Genomic DNA, 20,621 nt, shown 5'->3' with positions numbered 1-20,621 from the left:
CCTAAATGCTGACATTCACTTTAATGGCACTCAGCTGTGATTCCATACAGATTATCTACACTGGAGACCACAGGTAGTGATAACTTGAAAACAAATGTTGAATCAGGCAACTGGGTGAATTTTAGAATCATCTCTCAAGTCATTAGAGCTCAAGTATATGGGGACCTAGTGAAACTTCATGATGGTTTTGTGTTATTTATTGTCCTCAAGTTCCTAAACGATATCTCTTTGCTTTAAGATAATTTCAATATTGTATGTATTCTTTGTTTTTACAATCACTTAAACAAATAAGAATGATTGATACTCATAGATTTCCAGTTATCAGCAACTAAAAAAAAAAAAAAAACAACCTGCCTGGTATTTTGCATCCTCGCAACTAAAAAAAAAAAAAAAAACAACCTGCCTGGTATTTTGCATCCTGAGTCAAAGAGTGACAGATTCTCTTTTGAAGTTAATGAATGGCATATCTTATCAACAGTATGCTAAATTAAGATTAGGATCAAAAGAGGAGATCTTTCTTACAGTTCATGAGATTGGAAAAAAGTCAGATCCTAAGTTTTCAATGATTCATCTCCACCTCCACTGTTCCTGTATGTATCCACTAGTGATTGACATTGTCTCCTAACAGGGTTTCTAACCATCTGTCCAGCAACATGCTCCACCCACCTATAGACAGATCTAAACTACAGAGTAGCTTCAGAGTAACCTTTAGAGTAACTGCTCTAAAATAGTTGTTCTCAGACAGTAGGGTGCATTGGAGTCTCCTGGAGGAATGTTAATAACCAATGATTGAGCCCCTCCCCCTGAGTTTCTGATTCTGTAGGTTTGGATAGGACCTGTGTATTTTCATTTCTAACAAATTTCGATGGGGTGCTAATTGTACTGGCCCCTGAAACACATGTTCAGAATGACTCCTCTAAAACATAAGTCTGCCCATGTCACTTGCTCTGCAAAAAATCCTTCAGTGGCTCCTTTTCCCCCACAGTTTAAGCTCCTTAACATGGGTCACAGGGTCCATCATTACCTGGGTCTTCCCTAATTCTTACGTTTTATCTCTCACTGCCTCAAGTGGTGTGTTGATACAGGTTTAAAATCTGGCTGTTCAGGGTGTGACGCACACACACAGACACACAGACTCATCTCTGTATATGTATGTGTGTGGGCACACACATGCATTCAGACGTTAGGTCATTTTACCGATATAAGCGATGTGTAGACACAATTTACAAATAATAATAAAATATATAATAAACTGTATTATAAATTCCATAAAACCAATTGATTTTTATAGAATGCTTTCGTTGATTTTTCACTGAACTCTGTTATCTGTAATCACACAGTCTCTTGTCACTTATTCTTTTTTTTTCTTAATTTTGTAAACATAGATATAAACATAGATATAAACATAGATATAAAAAGTATTCTTAACACACAGGCTGGAGAAAACAGACTTCAAGCCAGACTTGGTCTCCAGGCTATAGTTTGCCTATCCCTGGTCTAGACAATCAACAAAACAATAAATCAAACCCTGACTTATAGGATTTACCAATATCTATGGTGTAAATATCTCCGCTATGATGGATTTCAAACCATCAAACGGATGTCACTAAATATGGAATTGGAAAGAGATGCACTGTAGCAATCCAATATAGTGCATTTCCACCACACAGATACAACAGAAGTGAAAAAACCTCAAAAACATATAGATGGATGCATAGAGAGACACATAGACATATAGATAGAATAAAATAAAGTAACCAGGCATCAATGAATTTAGTACATTTTAAAAATACTTCGATGGATTATAAGTTTAAATAACTGGGTTTTTCATAATGGCTGTATTTACCAGCCAGCTTCCAAACTTCCTGAAAATCTACCAGCTGGTCTTCATGAGTCAGTACCAGCTGGCCGTCACACACCACTGCCGGACGATTGTTTCAAATCCCATAGATACTGGACTGTGACATTTCATGCCCCGTACCCTGCACAGGGTCCTCTCTGACTTAGCCTGCCTTTTTCACCTTTCTCATCAGGTTAACCCTACTCTCCTTTCAAGACTTAGCAGCATCTCCTGCTGGAAGCCTTCCACCCCCATTCAAGGTTGAGCCAAGTGCTCTCTGCCTAGGATCGCGCAGTGCCCAGTGCCGCTCTCCAAGGTAGCTTTCACCTCCTTGTTCTGCAGTGGGTGTTCCAGGCCTGACTCTGCTATTAGACTGTAAGCATCTCCAACTCAGGGACTCTGCTTTAGTCATCTCTGATTGGTATTGCCTAGAAGAGAACCTGGTATACAGTAGGAGCACAATGTACTTCTTGAACTGAACTACTAGCAAAGATGGTTAAATCTTGGCCACTAGTCTTGCAAAACTTCTGACCAATACACAAGGACAGTTAGTTCTTTCTTGCTCTTTTGTAGAACTAACTGTCCTTGTGTATTGGTCAGAAGTCTGCATAGGAATGAAGGTGAAAAACAAGAGCCTATCATGCAGATTTTCAAATTCTTTGGATTTTATTATTTATTTTATTAAGGTATAATTGACCTAAAATTTTATATTAATATAATTTCTGTATTTTCCATGACCTCAGCTAACTGAAGCTGATTTTTGATAAAAGAATTACTGAATGTAACCAAGAGACTAGATGGCGATACAGGAAAGCTACCAGAAAAATAAATAAATAAATAAATAAGTTTTAAAAAGTAAAAAGGAGCCTTGCTGATTTGAAAATGCACACAATTAGCTGATGCCTTGCAAGGCGTTTCCGCAGGCTCACAGCTCAGACTCTCTCTGTGGACTCCCCCGTGGTTGGCTGACTGGGCTTAGAGCGAGGGGAAGAGAAGCCCCAGGGTAAGATCTGTCAGGGGCCCACATCTTCTCACTTGCTCTTTTGCTACCTGATTTTCTTACTGATCACGGGCAAGGGGCTTGGGAGTCTGCAGGGAGAATCAACTCACCTCATAGTCGATGTCTAAGGCATCCGCCTCACCCTTGGTCCGGAAGTGCTGTGTGTGCCGGTCCACAGTGAAGTTCACGTGCTTGCCGACCCGCTCGAGAAGGACGGAGTGCCAGTGCTGGTCATCCAGGAGGCTGCCCAGGGTGGCCGAGGGGGGGCTGCTGCTGAGCCGAGGTTTGCTGTCATCTGTGAAGGGGATGGTACACGGGATGGCTCTGTGCCCAAGGGCAGCCTGAAGAGCTAGAACATTCTGCTAGCAAGTCCAACTCTCTCTATCCAAAGGTAAAGGATGATTCCCTGTCTGCAGACCCAGAACCGTGCTGGGCTTGGGAAGGAATACCAACCTTTTTCCCACAGGTTGCAGGACCAAAATCTCAGTCAACTGGTACACACACACCCTTCTACACGTGAAATGACATGTTAGGACTTGTGTGATTAAATAATAAGAGAAACCATATCCTGATGGCCATATGAATGATATCGAAAATAGGACTTGTCACATTTAGAAAGAATACATATTCTTTGCATGTGAATGGCTCTTGAAAGGAGAAAGTGAATCTTTAGCTGTGCTTTGGAGGAAGAGTGAATGCTGGAGAAGTAGAGGGAAGACTGTGGCCCCAATGAGTTGGGTAGATTTGTGGGCGAAGGCAACGGGGAGGAAATAATCATTTTAGCTGCCATTTTCAAATGCCTACTCTATCAAGAGCACTTAAATAGGGATTTTATAACCTCCAAGTTTGATGCTCTAAGACAAAATGATTACCTGCATTTGACAAATTAGGAAACTGAGGTCCAGTGAGGGTAAGCATGCCTAGGTAGAGATGCAGCCAGCGTTCAAATCTAGGTCTCGACCCTTTTGACTGACCAGGGCAAGGGTCCTATGATTCACCCTCAACTGAGCTTGGAAGACATCCCTTGGGAGAATGTGAGAGATTCCGGTGGAGAGGTACATTCTTCAATCAAGTCTGCCCGTTTCCCCTCCTGTCTCTCCTCCAATTTTATGGACTTCCTGCCTGTATCCTTCTGTCAAAAAGATTAAAGCTTTTTTTTTCCTTTGTTCTTTTTTCCTGTAGAATGGCTCAGCCTTAGCAAAATGAACAGCTCAATGCAACTAATTTTACTTACATGTAAACCTTCCAATTTTTGAATATTTTATGCGTTTGGTACCCTTAGTAACTGAAAGCTAAATGTCTCTCTCCTCTCTCCTAAGACATGTTTTACAGAACAACTGCAGCAGCCTGCTCTGTGGTACGGCATTTAAGGGGATGGAGCTGCCATTTCCACTGTAGGCTGCTCACTCCTACCTCCATTATGGCCCTAAGTCACTGCTTCCTGCATGAAATAACACTTTGTTGCTTCCTATGGGGGTTGGCGGGAGGCACCCAGATGATTGTAATTGAAAAATAAGAGCTGATGAGTTCATAGTTGCCTTTAATTGATTTATTCATTGACATATTGATTTGTTCCACATCTTTTGAGTTCTTAAAATGTGTCAAATTAGGCAAATACATTAATAGATCTTTTTCTTTTTCTTTCTCCCTCACCTCTCTCCCTCCCTCCTTCTTTCCCTCTTTCCTTCTTTCTCTCCTCCTTTCCTTCTTTCCTTCCTTCTTCCTTTCCTCCCTTTGTCCTTCCTTCCTTCCTTCCTCCCTCCCTTCCTTTCATCCTTCCATCCATCTACAAAAAGGTGTTGATATCTACCTGTCTTGCTTACAGTGACAAATGATGTATACAGGAGATACAGAGTTAAAAGGCACACTTCCCTCTCTGAAAGTTTTAATGTGGAGACTCAATAAGTGGATTGATAAAAAGCATGCTGCTGATATTAACAGCAGTTAATGCAGGGAGCCATGGAAATGCAGGGTAGGGAGCTGTGGAGGCCGCTTTACAAAGTGGTGTCAGGCCTGATATTTGGCCAGAACAAGGAGCATTGCTACCCAGCCGGGAGAAGCACATGCCAAGGTTGGGGGTACAGGGGAACACCTAAAGGGATTCCACGCAGCAGAGTGCCATGTCCATGTGGGGCTGGCTTATCCCACCCAGGACTAGTGTGCTAGTGTGAGCTAGGTTACAGCCTGTGTTTACTTTTAAGAAATGGGAGCCATTGGTCAATTAATAAGTCAGGGATTACTGACTCAGATTAACATTTTAAGAAGGTTATTTTGACAGCTGTATGGGAATTTGATGAGAAGGCAAGGCTGCCAGAAAAACTGGCAGTCATCTAGATGGGCAACGAGGGGCTTTGGTAAAGAGAGCACAGGAGGATGGATTTTCAGCCAGTGAGAAGGTGTTGGCATGTGGTGACCTGGCATGCCATTTGGATATTGGAGGTGGACATGGTAAAGGAACGACTCACCTAGGGATGACTTTTAGTATGTTTGCTCAAGCAGGTAGGTGAAAAGTGGTACCAGTCAGAACAAAGAACACCAGTGTCTGTCTCTCTCCCCCACTTCTTCTACACATACACACACACACACACACACACACACACACACACACACAACTTTTACTTATAAAATAAAACATGTTCAAAGGCTAATGATTGGTTGAAGGAAACAGTGTGCCTTATAAACTATTAATTCTAGGTAATAAGTCAAACAGATTTAATATCAGAGATTTCATTTTAAATTTGATGTGCACCTCCGACATTTTTTCTTAAAAACTAAAAAGGCATTTAACAATGATTCAGTAATAATAAGTCCAAAACATTAAAGGTTTGAAACTGTAAAGCCACTGAAAGTCACAAAATGAAAAAGTAAAGGAATCACATCTTTTCCTCCTAATTATTTGTTCTTATGTGTTGTGTTGGGTGGGTTTTAGTGATATGTTGATTTCTTTAGTAGAGCCAATAAAGACAAGGATTAAATTAAGCATTTTTCTACACTATTATTCCTACTTCAAAAGAGAAATTTAATTTTGAATAGGTCAAACAGACTGTAATTTTTACTTGACTTTTTGGATAACGTAGTGAATCTTTCTTCTATCCTTGTTTGCATTTACTAAAACATTAACAGAAGTTTTGATTTTCTCTTCTCTTTTCTTCTTACATTTAGAATGAGTATAAGTATCTTTGATAATGGGAAAAACAAATAAACTTCATTAAAAACATAATCCTTAAACTGCATAGCTGGTTCATTGAAAACTATACGAGTGATGTGTAAATTGTTGAATATCTCTTGCATTACAAGCATCTTTTTAACTAAAAAAATTGATAGACATTACCTTATTTCACTGATCCTCTCCATTAATCATTCTATGCTAATACTCAGAAATCTTGTATGCACACAAACTGAGTGAAAGTTAGTCTGTTTAAACAATTGGATAAACAGGAAATTCTGCTCTTCATTAAATAGGATGTTTTAAATTGTATCTATAGTAGGTGTTACCATGAAGAAAAAGGTTACTCCTAGGAAAGGTTCCATTTTACCTAGAAATGTTCAGTATTAGAAATTGCAATACAAACTTCATTCTCAAAAGATTATCAAACTCTTCATCCTGTAATACACATTTCAAGTTTTATCTCAGTGGCAATTATGGTTCAACTACTAGTTTTAACTAGTTTCCAATTTATTAAGTCAAGATAAAAATTCCTATGGGCAGTTGTGGAGAACAAAGACAATAAAAATATCTGGAAGCTATCTTTTAGGCCAGAAACACATTAGGGTGGAAAATACCTCTTATTACTAATTAAATAAAAACTTGTTTTCATGTGGTTTGAGATATAATTAAAATGAAACAATGTAAATACTACTCAAGTCCCTAAAGCATATGGCAATTCTTATAGGAAGCTTGAAACGATTGCAAACTATTTCTAACTTGCTCTTCTCCCCCACCCCCATCCCCAACATACTGTGGATAAGCATGTCAAATTGTTCACCCTTGGAACTAACATTTTTCTGACTAAGGGCATTATATTGCATCGTTTTCACCCAAAGTCTTCTTTGATTAAATCTTGCTTGGTCTTAACAGTTTAAACACTTTAACTTTCACAATCTGTGGATATCATATGGCCTAGCAAAAGGGAACAGAAACTTTCTTTTTTAAGATTGTATTTCAACAGCAAGTCACGTTGGAAAGGGCTTGATTTATTGTTGATGAGATAGGGGACCTCACATGGAGGTCACCTATGCCTACCTCCACCCGACCTTCAGGATTAACCTTCCCACCTTAGTTGTTCAGGTTATCGATGTTGGTATTCACTTGTATTTTTAAGGTTCTCTTCTACTAAGTGAGGTAAGCATTTTACATATGTTGTTATTTCTGAACACAGCCTTACAAAAAGCTTCACCTCAAAGAAGCTACAAGACATACCTAAGGACAAAAAGAATTAAGGTTACAACCAAGCTCTGACTCCAAAGCTAATGCTTTTACCACTACCCCTACTGGAAAAATTGATACTCCCACTTACCCTCATTTCTTATGTCCTGGCCATCTGCTTTCCACCAGACATATGTGTGAGCTTATATAGCTTAATCAGAATACCAAGAAAAGGATTTGATGCATTGGGAAGCCGAGAGTTTTGGAAAGGAACATGGGGCAACCCTAAGAGGGAAGGACACGATGTAGAAGGTGAAGGCAAATTTCACCTTTGCAGGTTATCCAGGAGCATAAAGACCCTTGTTTAGCCGAATTCAGGGCTGATGAATATTCCCCTAAGCATTCAATTGAAGTCTTCCGAAGAAAATAAAAACTAACAGGATGCCATGCGATTGCAGTGGACTTGACCCTCAGATCAGAGCAAATCCTTATGTATCACAAAAGCAATGAAATACATCTTTCTTGTATTGTTAAAGTTGTTAAAAATTTTCTAAATTTTATTCAATAAAACATTCTCTAGATTTAGGAGTCATGGTTCAAGTCTGACTCCTAAGCTGTATCCATCTTCTGTGACTTTGTTACCTTAAAAAAATGCTATCTTAATACAATTATGGTATGTGGTTTTGATGATACCTAATTATATATTTTTAGTTAATATTACAAAATTAGAAAGTAAATTGCAATAATTATTTTACTAGGCCGGGTCCTCCTTGAAAATCAGAACTGGTAAATTCAACTTTTAACCTCCAGTGCATAGCTCAGTGCCTGGCTTAATGTACTCGTTCAGTGAATTCTTAGTATAAGAATGACACAATTTATATAAAATGTGGCACAACTTATCCCATTGACACTTTGTCTGAAATGCCTGTGTTCCCTTCTTCTTTGTAATGAAGTCTCCAGCTAACTCAAGGTGGATCCAGGAAGGCTTTCTGGACTCCTTTATCCTACTCTGGTCTCTCCATTCTCAAAATATAACACATGGATACCAACTTCTTGATATTTAATTTGTAACTGTTTCATGAAGGTTTATAACATTTTAATGATGAATGTCAGGAACTTGGGGTTCGATTGGAGAGTGTTCTAATCTTGGGTTTACAGCTATGCATCTATGTGACCTATGTAGCCCGGGGCAACCTACTGGACATCACTGACCATCAGTTTCTCCATCTGTAAAATGGGTTTGGATATAGTTTGTAGGATTGCCATGTGATACAAATGAAATATATATGTAAAATGTCTAGCACAGTGCCTAAGTGAGGGCTCTCAAAAAATGGCAACGTTAAAAAACATCTTTTGTAGTATTTAGTCCAGGTCCAGAAACACAATAAATGTTTTATAAATACATATGAGTTGGCTTATCAAAATGTTTGAATTTCAAAAAGCTAAAGTAAATGTTCATTGGACACTCTGGAGAATGTTCAGACTGTTCACTGATATCCCAAGCTATCTCAATGAGTTGGTTATGCAGTCAAATGCTTTGCCTCTGAACCCATACTTGGCCCCCCAAGGACAGTGTGCTCCACACGTGGTTATGCTATGCCGAGATTCTCACTTTCCTATGACTGCCATATTACACAAACATTATGCCTCAGTTCAAAGGCGCTGGACTCTTGTAAGGATGAATGACCTGCATGTGCTACTGATGTTTTATTTAGTTCTCACCACAATTCCCCAGTCACATAATGCCTCTGCTCTTTCATTATCCCACCTGCATGTATGGGTTTGAGCTGTTGTAATTCTACTGAGGGCAAACTGCCACAGGTGATCTGAATGACATGTGTAGCATGGAAAGAGGAATCTTTATGAACCCCCTTACGGACTGAGAGAAGAAATCTCTCTCCCATTAGTAACTCTAGAAATCTCACTGCTCTACCCGAAGAAAGTAGTCAAACACCTAGTTCAACTGCAGCATTGAAATGATCTCTCCAAGTCAGCCTCCATAGGAGTAACTAGGTAATATGAATCAGAATTTCGGCAAAGAGCATCACTTGTGAAGAACCACAGTACACTGTGTATACCTCCAAAGGCCATGGTATAGGTCATGCAGCTGTCCATGGTATTGAACCTCTCTACTCAGCCTGAATTTCTGAATTGTAATTAGATATGATTAGATAAGGAACTGGAGAACTGTCACTAAAGGAAACACTGCTGCAGTGTCCACGTCAGCTGGGTAGAAAGAAACTTTCTCCCCTTCCTCCGTCATTGGCCATTGCCCCAGCACCGTTTTGCAGCCCATTAACTTGGATTTTAGGATTCCTCCTCCCCCCCTTCCTCCTCTTGCTCTCTCTCTTTCTTCCTTTTTATTTCTTGATTCATTTCTTTAAAAAAAGAGCTTGATCATGGATGGTATGAACTCTTTCCTCTTTGAAGGCTGTTTGGCAACATGGGAAGAACAGGAATTTTATATCATATGTAAAAATTTTATACAAATAGCTAAGGAAAACACTTGGAAAATATACAAAAATGTTAATAGAAGGATGACTGAGTTGTAGGATTTTGAGTGATTTTTTCCTTCTTTATAGAGTGTTTTTTTCCTTCAAGTTTTCTAAAACTGACATATATTTTATAATCTGAAAGTAAGTTTAAAAACTAGTAAATATAACTGGATTTTAATTGTGGCTATGCTAATTTCTAGCTGTGTAATTTGAACAGGTGATATATCCTCCTTCAGCCTAACATTCCACATGGTTAAATTGGAACTAATGTTTATGTACCTAATAGGGCTGGATAGCATACTGGCACATTGTGGGTATTCTGCAAATATCATAGGGGGGAGAGTAGCTCAGGCTTGAGGGTCAGCAAGCCTGATGAGAATAGTATATATTTGTGTCAGGCTCTGATATGTGAGATGAAAACCACTTTTTCCAATTTGCCTCAAGTACCTACTTCAGGCTGGTGCTCTCCTAGTTTCCAGAGCTACAGTTATGAACAAAGTGTTATCTTTCCCTTGTGGAACGTACATTACAGATTTTCTCTTATGGGCAAATCAAAACGATTATCATTCCCCCTTTCTCCTTAACTTAGTGCTTCCAGAAATCTGCTGGCTGTAACAGAGTTACGCAAAGCTAAAGTACTAATATACGCCAGCATCTCTCTAGAGAAGGAACATAGAAATCTGTGCTATTTAACAAGTATCCTAGGTGACTGCTTAAAAGAGATAAGTACAGGAAACAGTCATGGTAAACGGATGGAAATGCGTAAAATCCATAAGCAGATGAAAAGATGAAGAAATTCCAAACTCTGCAGAAAACAGACTAAATGAGATTTTCCATTATCACCACCACAGTTAGAAATATGGGGCAGATGGAATCTGGAAAGAGAGAATTATTCTGCTTTCTTTGTATCGCAGCATGGAGCAGGTCTTCTTTACCTTAAAATACCCATTTCTTTCCAGGAAGACCCGCATAGCACAGGGTGTGGGACATTCAGATATTGTTGGTTGAATGATGAGTAATATTAAGAGCTTCACCATGTTTATATACTGACAAAGAAAATTCATTTTGAATATTTTTAGCTTTCATGTTCATGCCCTGGAAGATAGTTATTAATAACCCCAGGTTAGAAACAAGTAAACTGAGGCTTGGGAGTTATGAACTTTCCCCATAATAAATAGCTAGCACCTGTCTGCAATTAAAATAAAATCTGTCACATGAGCACACCTCTTCCTTTCCATCCTGCTTTACTGTGTGTGAAGCTGGTGTACCTCATTGGGTTATGGATGTTGGAGCAGAACTTTGGAGTGGTAATGGCACATTGGAATTGGAAATCCAAATGGCAGTCACTGACAGAATCAGTGTTACCTGCTTTACTATTGACAAGTCATAACAACTTTGTCCACAACCCACAATGCTCTGTGAACCACAGAGTAACGGTAACTGGGTGTGTGTGTGTTCAGGGGGTTACTCCATCCATTTTCCTTTCACAAAAATTGAAGGCCAGTTATCAGACTGATGTATTTCTGCTGAATATTTATATGCCCACCCTTCATAGAATTCACTGATACATTTCTTCTTTAGGTAAGTGAGCAAAACCGATTATGTTACTAGCAAGAGCTCTTACTGCTCTCCTCTGAGTGAGACTCTCCTTCTAAAGATGCTTTTGCTAAATGTTTAATTTAGTGCATTAGTTATCAATTTGATGAGTTAAAACTTGGGATCCAGTGGTTCTCCCTGCTACCCATGCCAATACTCACCATGGAGGCTAAGGAGATGCTCAGAAATGCCTCAAAATAAGGATCTACATGGTTTGGCTTTGGGGATGAGTTCAGAATAATCTTCATTTTTATGCTAATTACTAAAATAATTTATTACTAAATAATAATTACTAAAAGATAAAGCTGATCTGTGATTTTTTCCAGTCTTTCATCCAACTTGAGCTTACAAACTGAATTCTGCTATGACTTTCCATCTTTACTACTTGATAGGGAATACTTGGTGATGGGTGATAATTCTCTTCCACAAATATACTCTCCACCCCTTCCCCTAAAACTAATACATTTTCAATGGGAGGAAGGGATTCATTCTTATAAAAAATGGTCACTTCCTTTTTCATCAGCCTAACTTTCTGTCCTGGTTTCTTTTCCTCTAGTAGAGCTTTTTGGTTTGCCTTTTCATCTTTGGGAAATCTGCTCCCTGCCTTCTGCACTTTGCTCATACCTCCTTCCAAAGCACCTTTCACATAAAGGAGGGTGGCCCTCTCTCTTTCTTCCCCTGGGATAGGAAGTTGATTACAAAGAAATGCAGACCTGCCAGTAGTGAGGCAGGTATGATGGATGCAGAAGCCTGAGTCCTAAATACAGAGAAGGCAGCAGGGCATCTCTACTAAATTAGCTGGCATTTGGCAAGTCTAGGGCTCACCCTGGCACAGCCTGGACACTTAAATAAAACAGTATTTCCCTTAATAAGACATGGGAATGCCCAGAAACCTAGATGCCATACATATGACCCCCTTATTCCCCCACAAAAAACAAAAACAAACAAAAACAAAAAACGAACAAACAAAAAACAAACCAGGAAATATATTAAAATGTTTTCCCTCCATTTTCCCCCCGGAACTTAACTTTCATAAATGTAACAATTACAATAGACTGTGAGCAAAAGCCTCATTATAATACATGTGCATGTGTGTGTGTGTGTGTGTGTGTGTGTGTGTGTGTGTGTGCGCGCGCGCGCACACGTGTGGGCATTTAAACTTGCTCAAGCTAAAGTTCATTACTAAAAAAAGAGAAATATGGGGCTTCCCTGGTGGTGCAGTGGTTGGGAGTCTGCCTGCCGATGCAGGGGACACGGGTTTGTGCCCCGGTCCAGGAGGATACCACATGCCGCGGAGCAGCTGGGCCCGTGAGCCATGGCCGCTGAGCCTGTGCGTCCGGAGCCTGTGCTCCACAACGGGAGAGGCCACAACAGTGAGAGGCCCACATACCACAAAAAAAAAAAAAAAAGAGAGAGAGAGAGAAATATGTAGAGAAAGAAAAGAAAGAAAGAAAGAAAGGAAGGAAGGAAGGAAGGAAGGAAGGAAGGAAGGAAGAAAGAAAGAAGAAAGAAAGAAAGAAAGGAAGAAAGAAAGAAAAAAAGAAATAAAAAGGAAGAAAGAACAATTAGCTTGTAGCTCTCCCTACCTACCAAAATTACCTTGTTTAAAGACTGCTGTTTATGGCTTAAACATGGTATTTTTCTTCTCCAACCTGCATAAGGAAAATATGTCACTTAGACTGCAATCCAGGAACTTCTAACTGATACACTAGGAGGATAAGGAACCGTGACCTGCTACAAAAGGATTTCTCTGTAGCCTGACATGGGCAGGGACCTACCCAAGTTGAGGTGCAGGGCGAGCCTCCCCTTCTGGAGCTCCAGGGTGATGTGGTCTCCACGTTGTCCTTCTCCGTGGAACAGGACCCCATCTCCTTGCATGCTCTTGAACTTCAGGGAGATCACATCTTTGAGAGTACTCATCAGCTTCTGATTGAACCTGTACAGAAGGGAGCTTCGGCCATCAAAGTCAGCGATGTCTGATTCTAGGCACAAAGAGAGAGGGGGAGAAAAATCAGTGCACATCCTCAGAATTGCTTTTCCTTCTTTCCCATCTTAGTTGTTGTCCAATTAATAGAAATGTTCCTGACATCTATAAGGTACCGACTCACTGGGAAACATATAGTCTAGACCCAATCTAATTAGATTCAGGGGAAATATTCATTTACAAGCAGCCATCACACAGTCAGAGTGAACTGATCATTAGCTTAGAAGTAAAAGCCCTCATTAGTGCTGTCAGCTTTTGCTTGAAGGGACAGGGTGCGAATACCACAAGTACCTTTGTCAGGCTCTATTGTGTCAAATGCCTGGTTGTAATAATCTCTCATGATTTATCCTCCTTAATAATTTGCTTCTGATAGTTGGAGTTACTTGATCCCATTATCTCAGACTCAAGGTTGGAGATGAAATATATAGCTTATTATTTCAGCTCTGAACAGTACTGTCTTCCTAGATCTGCACTGAGAAGGATACTGAGGTTTCCTTTTGTTTCAATGGAAAAGAATATGCAGTAAAAGAAGACTTACTATTTGAACAGAGGGCAAATATCTTGCATCCTTCTCATGCCTGCTTTATCTTGTGCTGATGGTATCTATCATTTTAGTTTTCATATACAAAAATGTTCATTCATTATTGTGAAAGCAAAAAGAGAAGGCCCGGTAATCATAATTTAGATAAGCTTATGTAGTAGATGTGTATAAACATATCTGAAAATTGTAGGCCGAAAAGCTAATAAGGATTTTCTTTTTCTTTTTGAATGATGCATAATTGAACTACAATGTTATATTAGTTTCAATTAGTTTCAATAATTATTAGCATAATTATTAGATTTTTGTATATATTTTAAGATGATCACTGCAAAAAAGTGTAGTTAACGTTTGTCACCATATATAGTTATAAAATTTTTTTTCTTGTGATGAAAACTTTTAAGATCTACTCTCTTAGCAACTTTCAAATATGAGGAGTCTTGCCTCACCAAAGAATATCTACAGATGACAAATAATTATCTGAAAAGATGCTCCACATCACATGTCACCAGGGAAATGCAAATTAAAATAATGAGATGCTGTTAACTGCACACCTATTAGAATGGTCTAACTCTGGAACACTGACACCACCAAGTGCTGGTGAGGATTTGGAGCAACAGGAATTCTGCTTCATTGCTGGTGGAAATGTAAGATGATACAGCCAATGGAAGACTGTTTGGTGGTGTCTTACAAAACTAAGTGTACTCTTACCATACTATCCAGCAACCTAGCTCCTTGGCATTTACTCAAAGGAGCTGAAAACTTATATCCACACAAAAACCTGCACACAGATGTTTATAGCAGCTTCATTCATAATTGCCAAATACTAGAAGCAACCAAGATGTCCTTCAGCAGGTGAATGGATAACTAAATGATGGTACACTGAGACAATGGAATATTATACAACACTAAAAAGAAATGAACTATCAAGCCATGAAAAAAAGAAAAAAAAAAAAACTTAGGTCCATATTACTTAGTGAAAAGAGCCAATCTGAAAAGTCTACTGTATGAGTCCAACTATATGACATTCTAGAAAAAGCAGAACTATGGGACAGTAAAAAGATCAGTGGAGGCCAGGGGTTAATGGGAGGGAAAAATAAATTGGCACAGCATAGAGGATTTCTAGGGCACTGAAAATAATCTATGATACTATAATGATGGATACACGTTATTATACATTTGTCTAAACTCACAGAATGTACAACTACAATAGTGAACCATAATGTAAACTATGGACTTTGAGTGATTACAAATTGTCAACCTAGGTTCATCAATTGAAATAAATGTACCACTCTGATGGGGGTCACTGATAATGAGGGAGGGGAACTTGCATTTTTGGGAGCTGGGGGTATGTGGGAAATCTCTGTACCTTCCTTTTAATTTTGCTGTGAATCTAAACTGCTCTAAAAAATAGCCTTTAAAATAAATTAATAGTGACTCTATGTAGGAGGTGTTATTATAGGTTATTTTTACATTACTTTTCCTAGCTTTTCATCATAAAAACTTTTACAAAAAACTTTTATTACTTTTATAATAGGAAAACATTAAGGCTATTTAATTATACTTAAAACAGATTCATTATATACCATCTTATGTGGGTGGGATGGTGGCGAATGGGTGTGTGGGGGGTGAAATGATTCTTATTTGAAATCAAGTACTTGGGATAACTCGATTTTTTTATTATTCACCAAGCAATTAAAATCCTCACCTTGGACATACACAGTGATAAATTAAGGGGTTTTTTTTGACTAAGCATATAGAAACATCCTTTGAAAAGCTGAAATTTTGAAATGAAAATAAAAACAAAATCATACTTTTCCTGTAATTAATTTTAAAATACCATTTCACAATTTATTCCTCTGGAATAAAGTGGTTCTAACCAAAAGCTTGCTGATGACTCCTGAGACCCTAAAATGAAATAGTCCAGGTACAGAGGGATTTTCACAAAACCCCAGCTCTCTCAGACTCTCCCCATATCACCCTATCAATGTTCCTGCCTCTGTCCTCTGAACCAGACTCTACGAAAACCAAATGGAGGCTACAGACAGCAAGCTGGCCTCAATCATAGAATAATAAGGATCACAATGCAGATAAGATCATGGATGTTAAGCTGTGATGGTCATAACTTGTTAACTGTGTTGCTTTGGCATCTCTACATCCCTAAGCCTGATTTCCTCATCTATAAAGTGGGGTAATTACACCCTTCAGAGAAGACTGCTGTGAGCATTAAATGTGCTTATCCATATAAAGTGACAATTCGTACAAAGGGATGCCATCATGTCTGTCACGTTATTTGTGTTAAACCAATAACAGATAGTAGGAGTATTAGTAGTGTTTAGGATACATGGAGGACTTTGCATTCCTCCCCAGTGCTGGCACCCCACTTTCTCACCCAAAATAATGCTATTTCACTTTTTGATTCAATGGTTTAATGCCCAGGGAATGCAAGCTGGCTCCAAGTTTCCTGTTCTGCCATATTTCAGCTTCTCAAACTCTACTTGAAATTCTTTGGGTCCAGGGCCTGCACCTGTATCTTCATGGTCTCTTCTGATGCCTCCCCTGTGGCTCCACACCAGACTCTGGGTTAGGAACTGGGTCCTTAGGAGCTTTAGTGCTGAGTGAGGGAACATGGCATATACAATTGGCGGACCGTGACTCTAATATGTTGTGAGCTAAAATAGAAGGGAGCACCCAGTGCTATGGGAACAGTTTAAAGCTCAAACACTGTCTATGACTATGGAAGTGAGGTGGGTTCTGACATAAATAAGCATGGAATCTTGAGTTACTGCTGACAAGAGATGCCCTGATCTGGTTGTCTCAGTCTGCAGCACCCAGACCCTCCACTCCAAGACACTATCTCCTCCCTTTCCAATCCATCCCAGCATTCATGATCTTTATTTCAATCCCTCTGATGTCTAGCTAATGTAGGGACTTAATCAATGCCATAAGTAGTGATGACACAGGTTACCTCTAAGAAAACACAGCTCCATGTTGCCATGAGATCTTAAAGAAACTGAGCCAATCAATAGGACGGGGAAAAAAATATATTGTTGAAGTCTCACAGACCCGGGGGATTTGAGGCAACTTTCTTGACTTCTCTGAGTTTCAGTGTCCTATCTGTATAATAGAGCTAAGAGAAACCTACCCTAAAAGCCATTATGAGAATTATATAAATCATACCTGGAAATGAATAGTTACTCAATAACATTCCATTCCCTCATTCCATCATTAATCCAAAGGCATTACTGCAGTGGTAAAGATTTGAAACATGATGTAAAGATGGTATCAAGAACATGGTATAAAGGAAATCTGTTTGAGCCTGGGGTTCAGTATCCCTCACATCACATTGAGCAGGCATTCCTCCAAGCCTTCATCACTTTCCATATTCTTATAATAGCCCCACAACTGCCCTCCTGGATTCAACTTTTGCAGCCTCCCTCTGACCCATTCTGTCATGTTCACATCACCTTTGCTAAAGCCCTTCAGGAAACTCAATGCACTAAGAATTAAATTCAATTGGTCTCTGTCCTCCTTTCACACCTCATCCTCTACTTCTCTCCCCAATGCTCATCCCACCCCAAGCATGCTGTATTTTCAGTGTGTATCTATGTGTCTGTCATACTCATATACATAAGTGTGTATGGGGGGTGGTTAGGACAACGTGTACAGAGCACACACCATGAGCCCTGTAATTCTCTAAATGTTTTTTGTGCATGAATTTATTTAATCCTATCAATCATTTATCATAATAGGGAAGAACAAATCTGACTTCCTATTAGATCTGTTTCTTTTACCTTTGCATTCTATTGCTTTTGCTTTAAAAATGTTGCCTATAGGCTGAAATACATAGGATAGCCCATTTTCAAGACTCTGACCTTCAATGGTATAATACTTTCTCATTCATATAAAGATAAAAAGTTGCAGAATAGAGAATAGCATTTGTTTTGTTGGAGGTTTACAGGAACATCATGTCCTGACTTATGCAGACATCTTCAAGAACAAAGGATTCAAACACCAAGAAGTTTTCAACAACCAACCACGCCCCTCCCACACCTGGGCTTTAAATGTGTTTTGCTGAAACCCTGAGGGGAGTTTGGAAGCTGGGGGCAGGAGCCACCCATTCTTCTTGCATGGCCCTGCAATAAACTTTTATCTGCTCCAAACTCTGATGTTTCAGTTTGTTTGGCCTCACTGTGTGTTGAGCACATGAACTTACGTTCTTACGTTCGGTAACACTATGAGGAATGCACTGTTTTTATTATTGCTATTTTACAAATAAGGACACTATGGCAAAAGGAGTACACAGTTTGCAAATGGCTGAGCCGGGAATCCAACCCATCACATAGGACTTAGCCGTGTTTTGAGTGTGCTGAGCACCTTCCCAAGTGCCACTCCTCTCTGGTTGATCCTCTAACACTCAGCTCATCAGTCTAGTGTTGGGCCCTTTCCCTAACAGCTTCCTCCCATGAGTTAGTCACCCACTAAGCACCCTACCACTCCCTCAATAATTCACCTCCCAACCAGATTTTGATACTTGGTCGTTTCCAGCTCTCCAGCAGGACAGTGCATCCCTTGAGAAGAGGGTTTCAATGTGTAATAATCTCCTCATTAATTCAGAGCTGAGCACTTCCTGTGAAGTAAGTGACTTAGTGACCTAGTGCAGTACCTATGTCTGAGGGCGATGCTACCAATGGTCCCCTGACATCCTCTCGCATGACCCCCCACCACCACCCCACAAGAGCCAGGTTGCCTATGCACACTCAAAGAGTTTATTTCTCTGGAGGCATGCACTCAGCCACTGGGGACAAAATTCCTGAGTTATTCACAGATGCTCATGAGAGCAGAGATTAGAGGCTCTCTTTAGAGAGCTCAGAAGGGTGGCAGCTTTCCTCCTAACACCACTGAAGGCCAATGAGAGAAAAACTTTGCCAATCTATTAGAACTCAGACAAATACCCTGGACCTTTGCAATATTAATTAAGTCACACGCAAAATTCATCAGCCATTTCACAGATGGAGAAACAGTGTAAAAAATGTGTTTAACAAGGATTAAAGTTTTCCCCCACTGAATACTTAGTAATTCCCCCAGACACAGGAGCTATTTGAAGTATTCAGATTCCAAACTTGGCTACAACAGATTTTAAATGATAGCAATAAGGGACCACATTTTTATAGTGTTGCTCTTAAGAAAAACAATTCTATCATATGCTGGGTTTTACTCATTAGATATTATCATAACCCCTTTGTCCTGATACTCTCCTTGGGTACTTAATTTGCAGCACGGGATCTGGTTATGGAGGTCCACATCTTCAGTAATGTTCTACATGCATCTTGAAACAAGATTCTCTTTAACAATATGAAAAAGAAACAGGAAAAAAATGAAGAAAGTGTTGCAAGGTGCATAAAGGTTAAAGAACAATCCTATTGGCAAATGAAGAAGTGTGTGATTATCTCAGAATATAGTTTTAAGGGCATCAAGAAAATAACTAACAAAACTAAATATATCCTCTGCATTCTCTATCACAGCTTTTCTAAACCACTCGTACAGATTTCTTCCTTTGGATTAAGCATTCTCTGGGGGAAAAGAAACGAATTAACATATTTTTGCCTAATTTAAAGTTCTTCTTAACAGCCTTGGAGGTCCATATTGTTCCCCATTTGTAAAAAGGAGGAGCCGAAGCTCGGGAAGATTATGTACCTTGCCCAAAGGCATACACACAATAATGAGCTTTTTGATACTGAAGCCCTAAATGTTTCCTCATTAGAAAATGGGGGTTTGGTGTGAAGATTACATGAGATGAGCACCTCGTGGACAGGGAGACTGCATGCCTCTGTCCAGGGAGAATCATGCATGTCTGGGGAGTGTGTATGTGAGTGTGTGTATAAGGAAGAAAATTCCCATTTAAGGAAAGATAATGTTGAATGGAAGCTTTCTTTTCCTTATAAGTTGATATTAATTTCCTTGTGGCCCCTGCTCTTTGCACTTCCTCTTATACTCACAGACCAAGTTCAATCAGAGCAGTAGCTCTCAACTTCTTTAGGGTAGACATGCAATGCCCTCCCTGCCCTCATGACCTCCACTAAGCTCAAACCCCGTATCCTGGTCGATTTCCACCCAGACATTCTCATATTTGAGCCTTTGTGGAGCCCCCTCCACATGGCATGGTTGGTGGTCAGCACAGGTGGACAGGAGTGAACTCAGTAGAGGTCCCTGGTCTCAAGGGCTAAGCTGGAGACAGCACCACACAATTACACAGCCCTGGGGAGAGATGACCACTGGATGCTGGAGAAGCCCAAAGGAGGATGCCTAACCTCTCCAGGAGGACATAATCCATCGCCTAAGTCCTGAGGGATGCGCGGAGGTTAGGCAGGTAAGGTGCGCAGAAAGGGCATTGCCAGCAGAGGGAAGCAGCCTCCGGTTCCTGAAGATGAGATTTCAGATCCACAAGGAGTCTGACTTGTTGGACCAGTGATTCTAGAAGTGTGCTCTCTGCACCCTTGATATCCCCAGGGAACTGGTTAGAAGTACAGGATTTAGGACGTCACCACAGACCTAGAAATCAGAAACTCTGGGCTTGGAACTCAGCCGTCTGCATGTGGTCAAGCCCTCTAGGTGATTCTGATACTCAGTGAGGTTTGAGATCCTCTCTTGTAAAAGAAAGCCAGGCCAGTGGGGAGTCAGGAGGCTGGGGAGAGAGTCAGGGGTTTGTAATGCAGGATTCTATTAACAATAAAATAAGGAGTTTTAACAGTACACTGAGATGAATGGAGAAATAACTGTCAAAGTATTTAAAGTAGGGAAA

General features: G+C 39.8%; 1 protein-coding gene across 1 annotated transcript in view; it reads right to left on the bottom strand.

Moving 5' to 3' along the window:
* CNTNAP5 (contactin associated protein family member 5) overlaps window positions 1–20,621 on the bottom strand; it is an 884,418-nt gene that overhangs the window by 451,984 nt on the left and 411,813 nt on the right. The window contains exons 5-6 of the mRNA XM_007456361.1: window positions 13,076–13,279; window positions 2,951–3,135 (exon numbers count right to left, since the gene is read on the bottom strand). Of these exons, the coding sequence (XP_007456423.1) occupies window positions 2,951–3,135; window positions 13,076–13,279 (389 nt within the window). The remainder of the gene's footprint in view (window positions 1–2,950; window positions 3,136–13,075; window positions 13,280–20,621) is intronic.

This window comes from Lipotes vexillifer, unplaced genomic scaffold (genome assembly GCF_000442215.2).
Source record: "Lipotes vexillifer unplaced genomic scaffold, Lipotes_vexillifer_v1.1 scaffold3, whole genome shotgun sequence".
Lineage (NCBI taxonomy): Eukaryota > Metazoa > Chordata > Mammalia > Artiodactyla > Lipotidae > Lipotes > Lipotes vexillifer.
The sequence above is the reverse complement of the archived record's forward strand: the minus strand, read 5'-3'. Positions and strand labels throughout refer to the sequence as shown.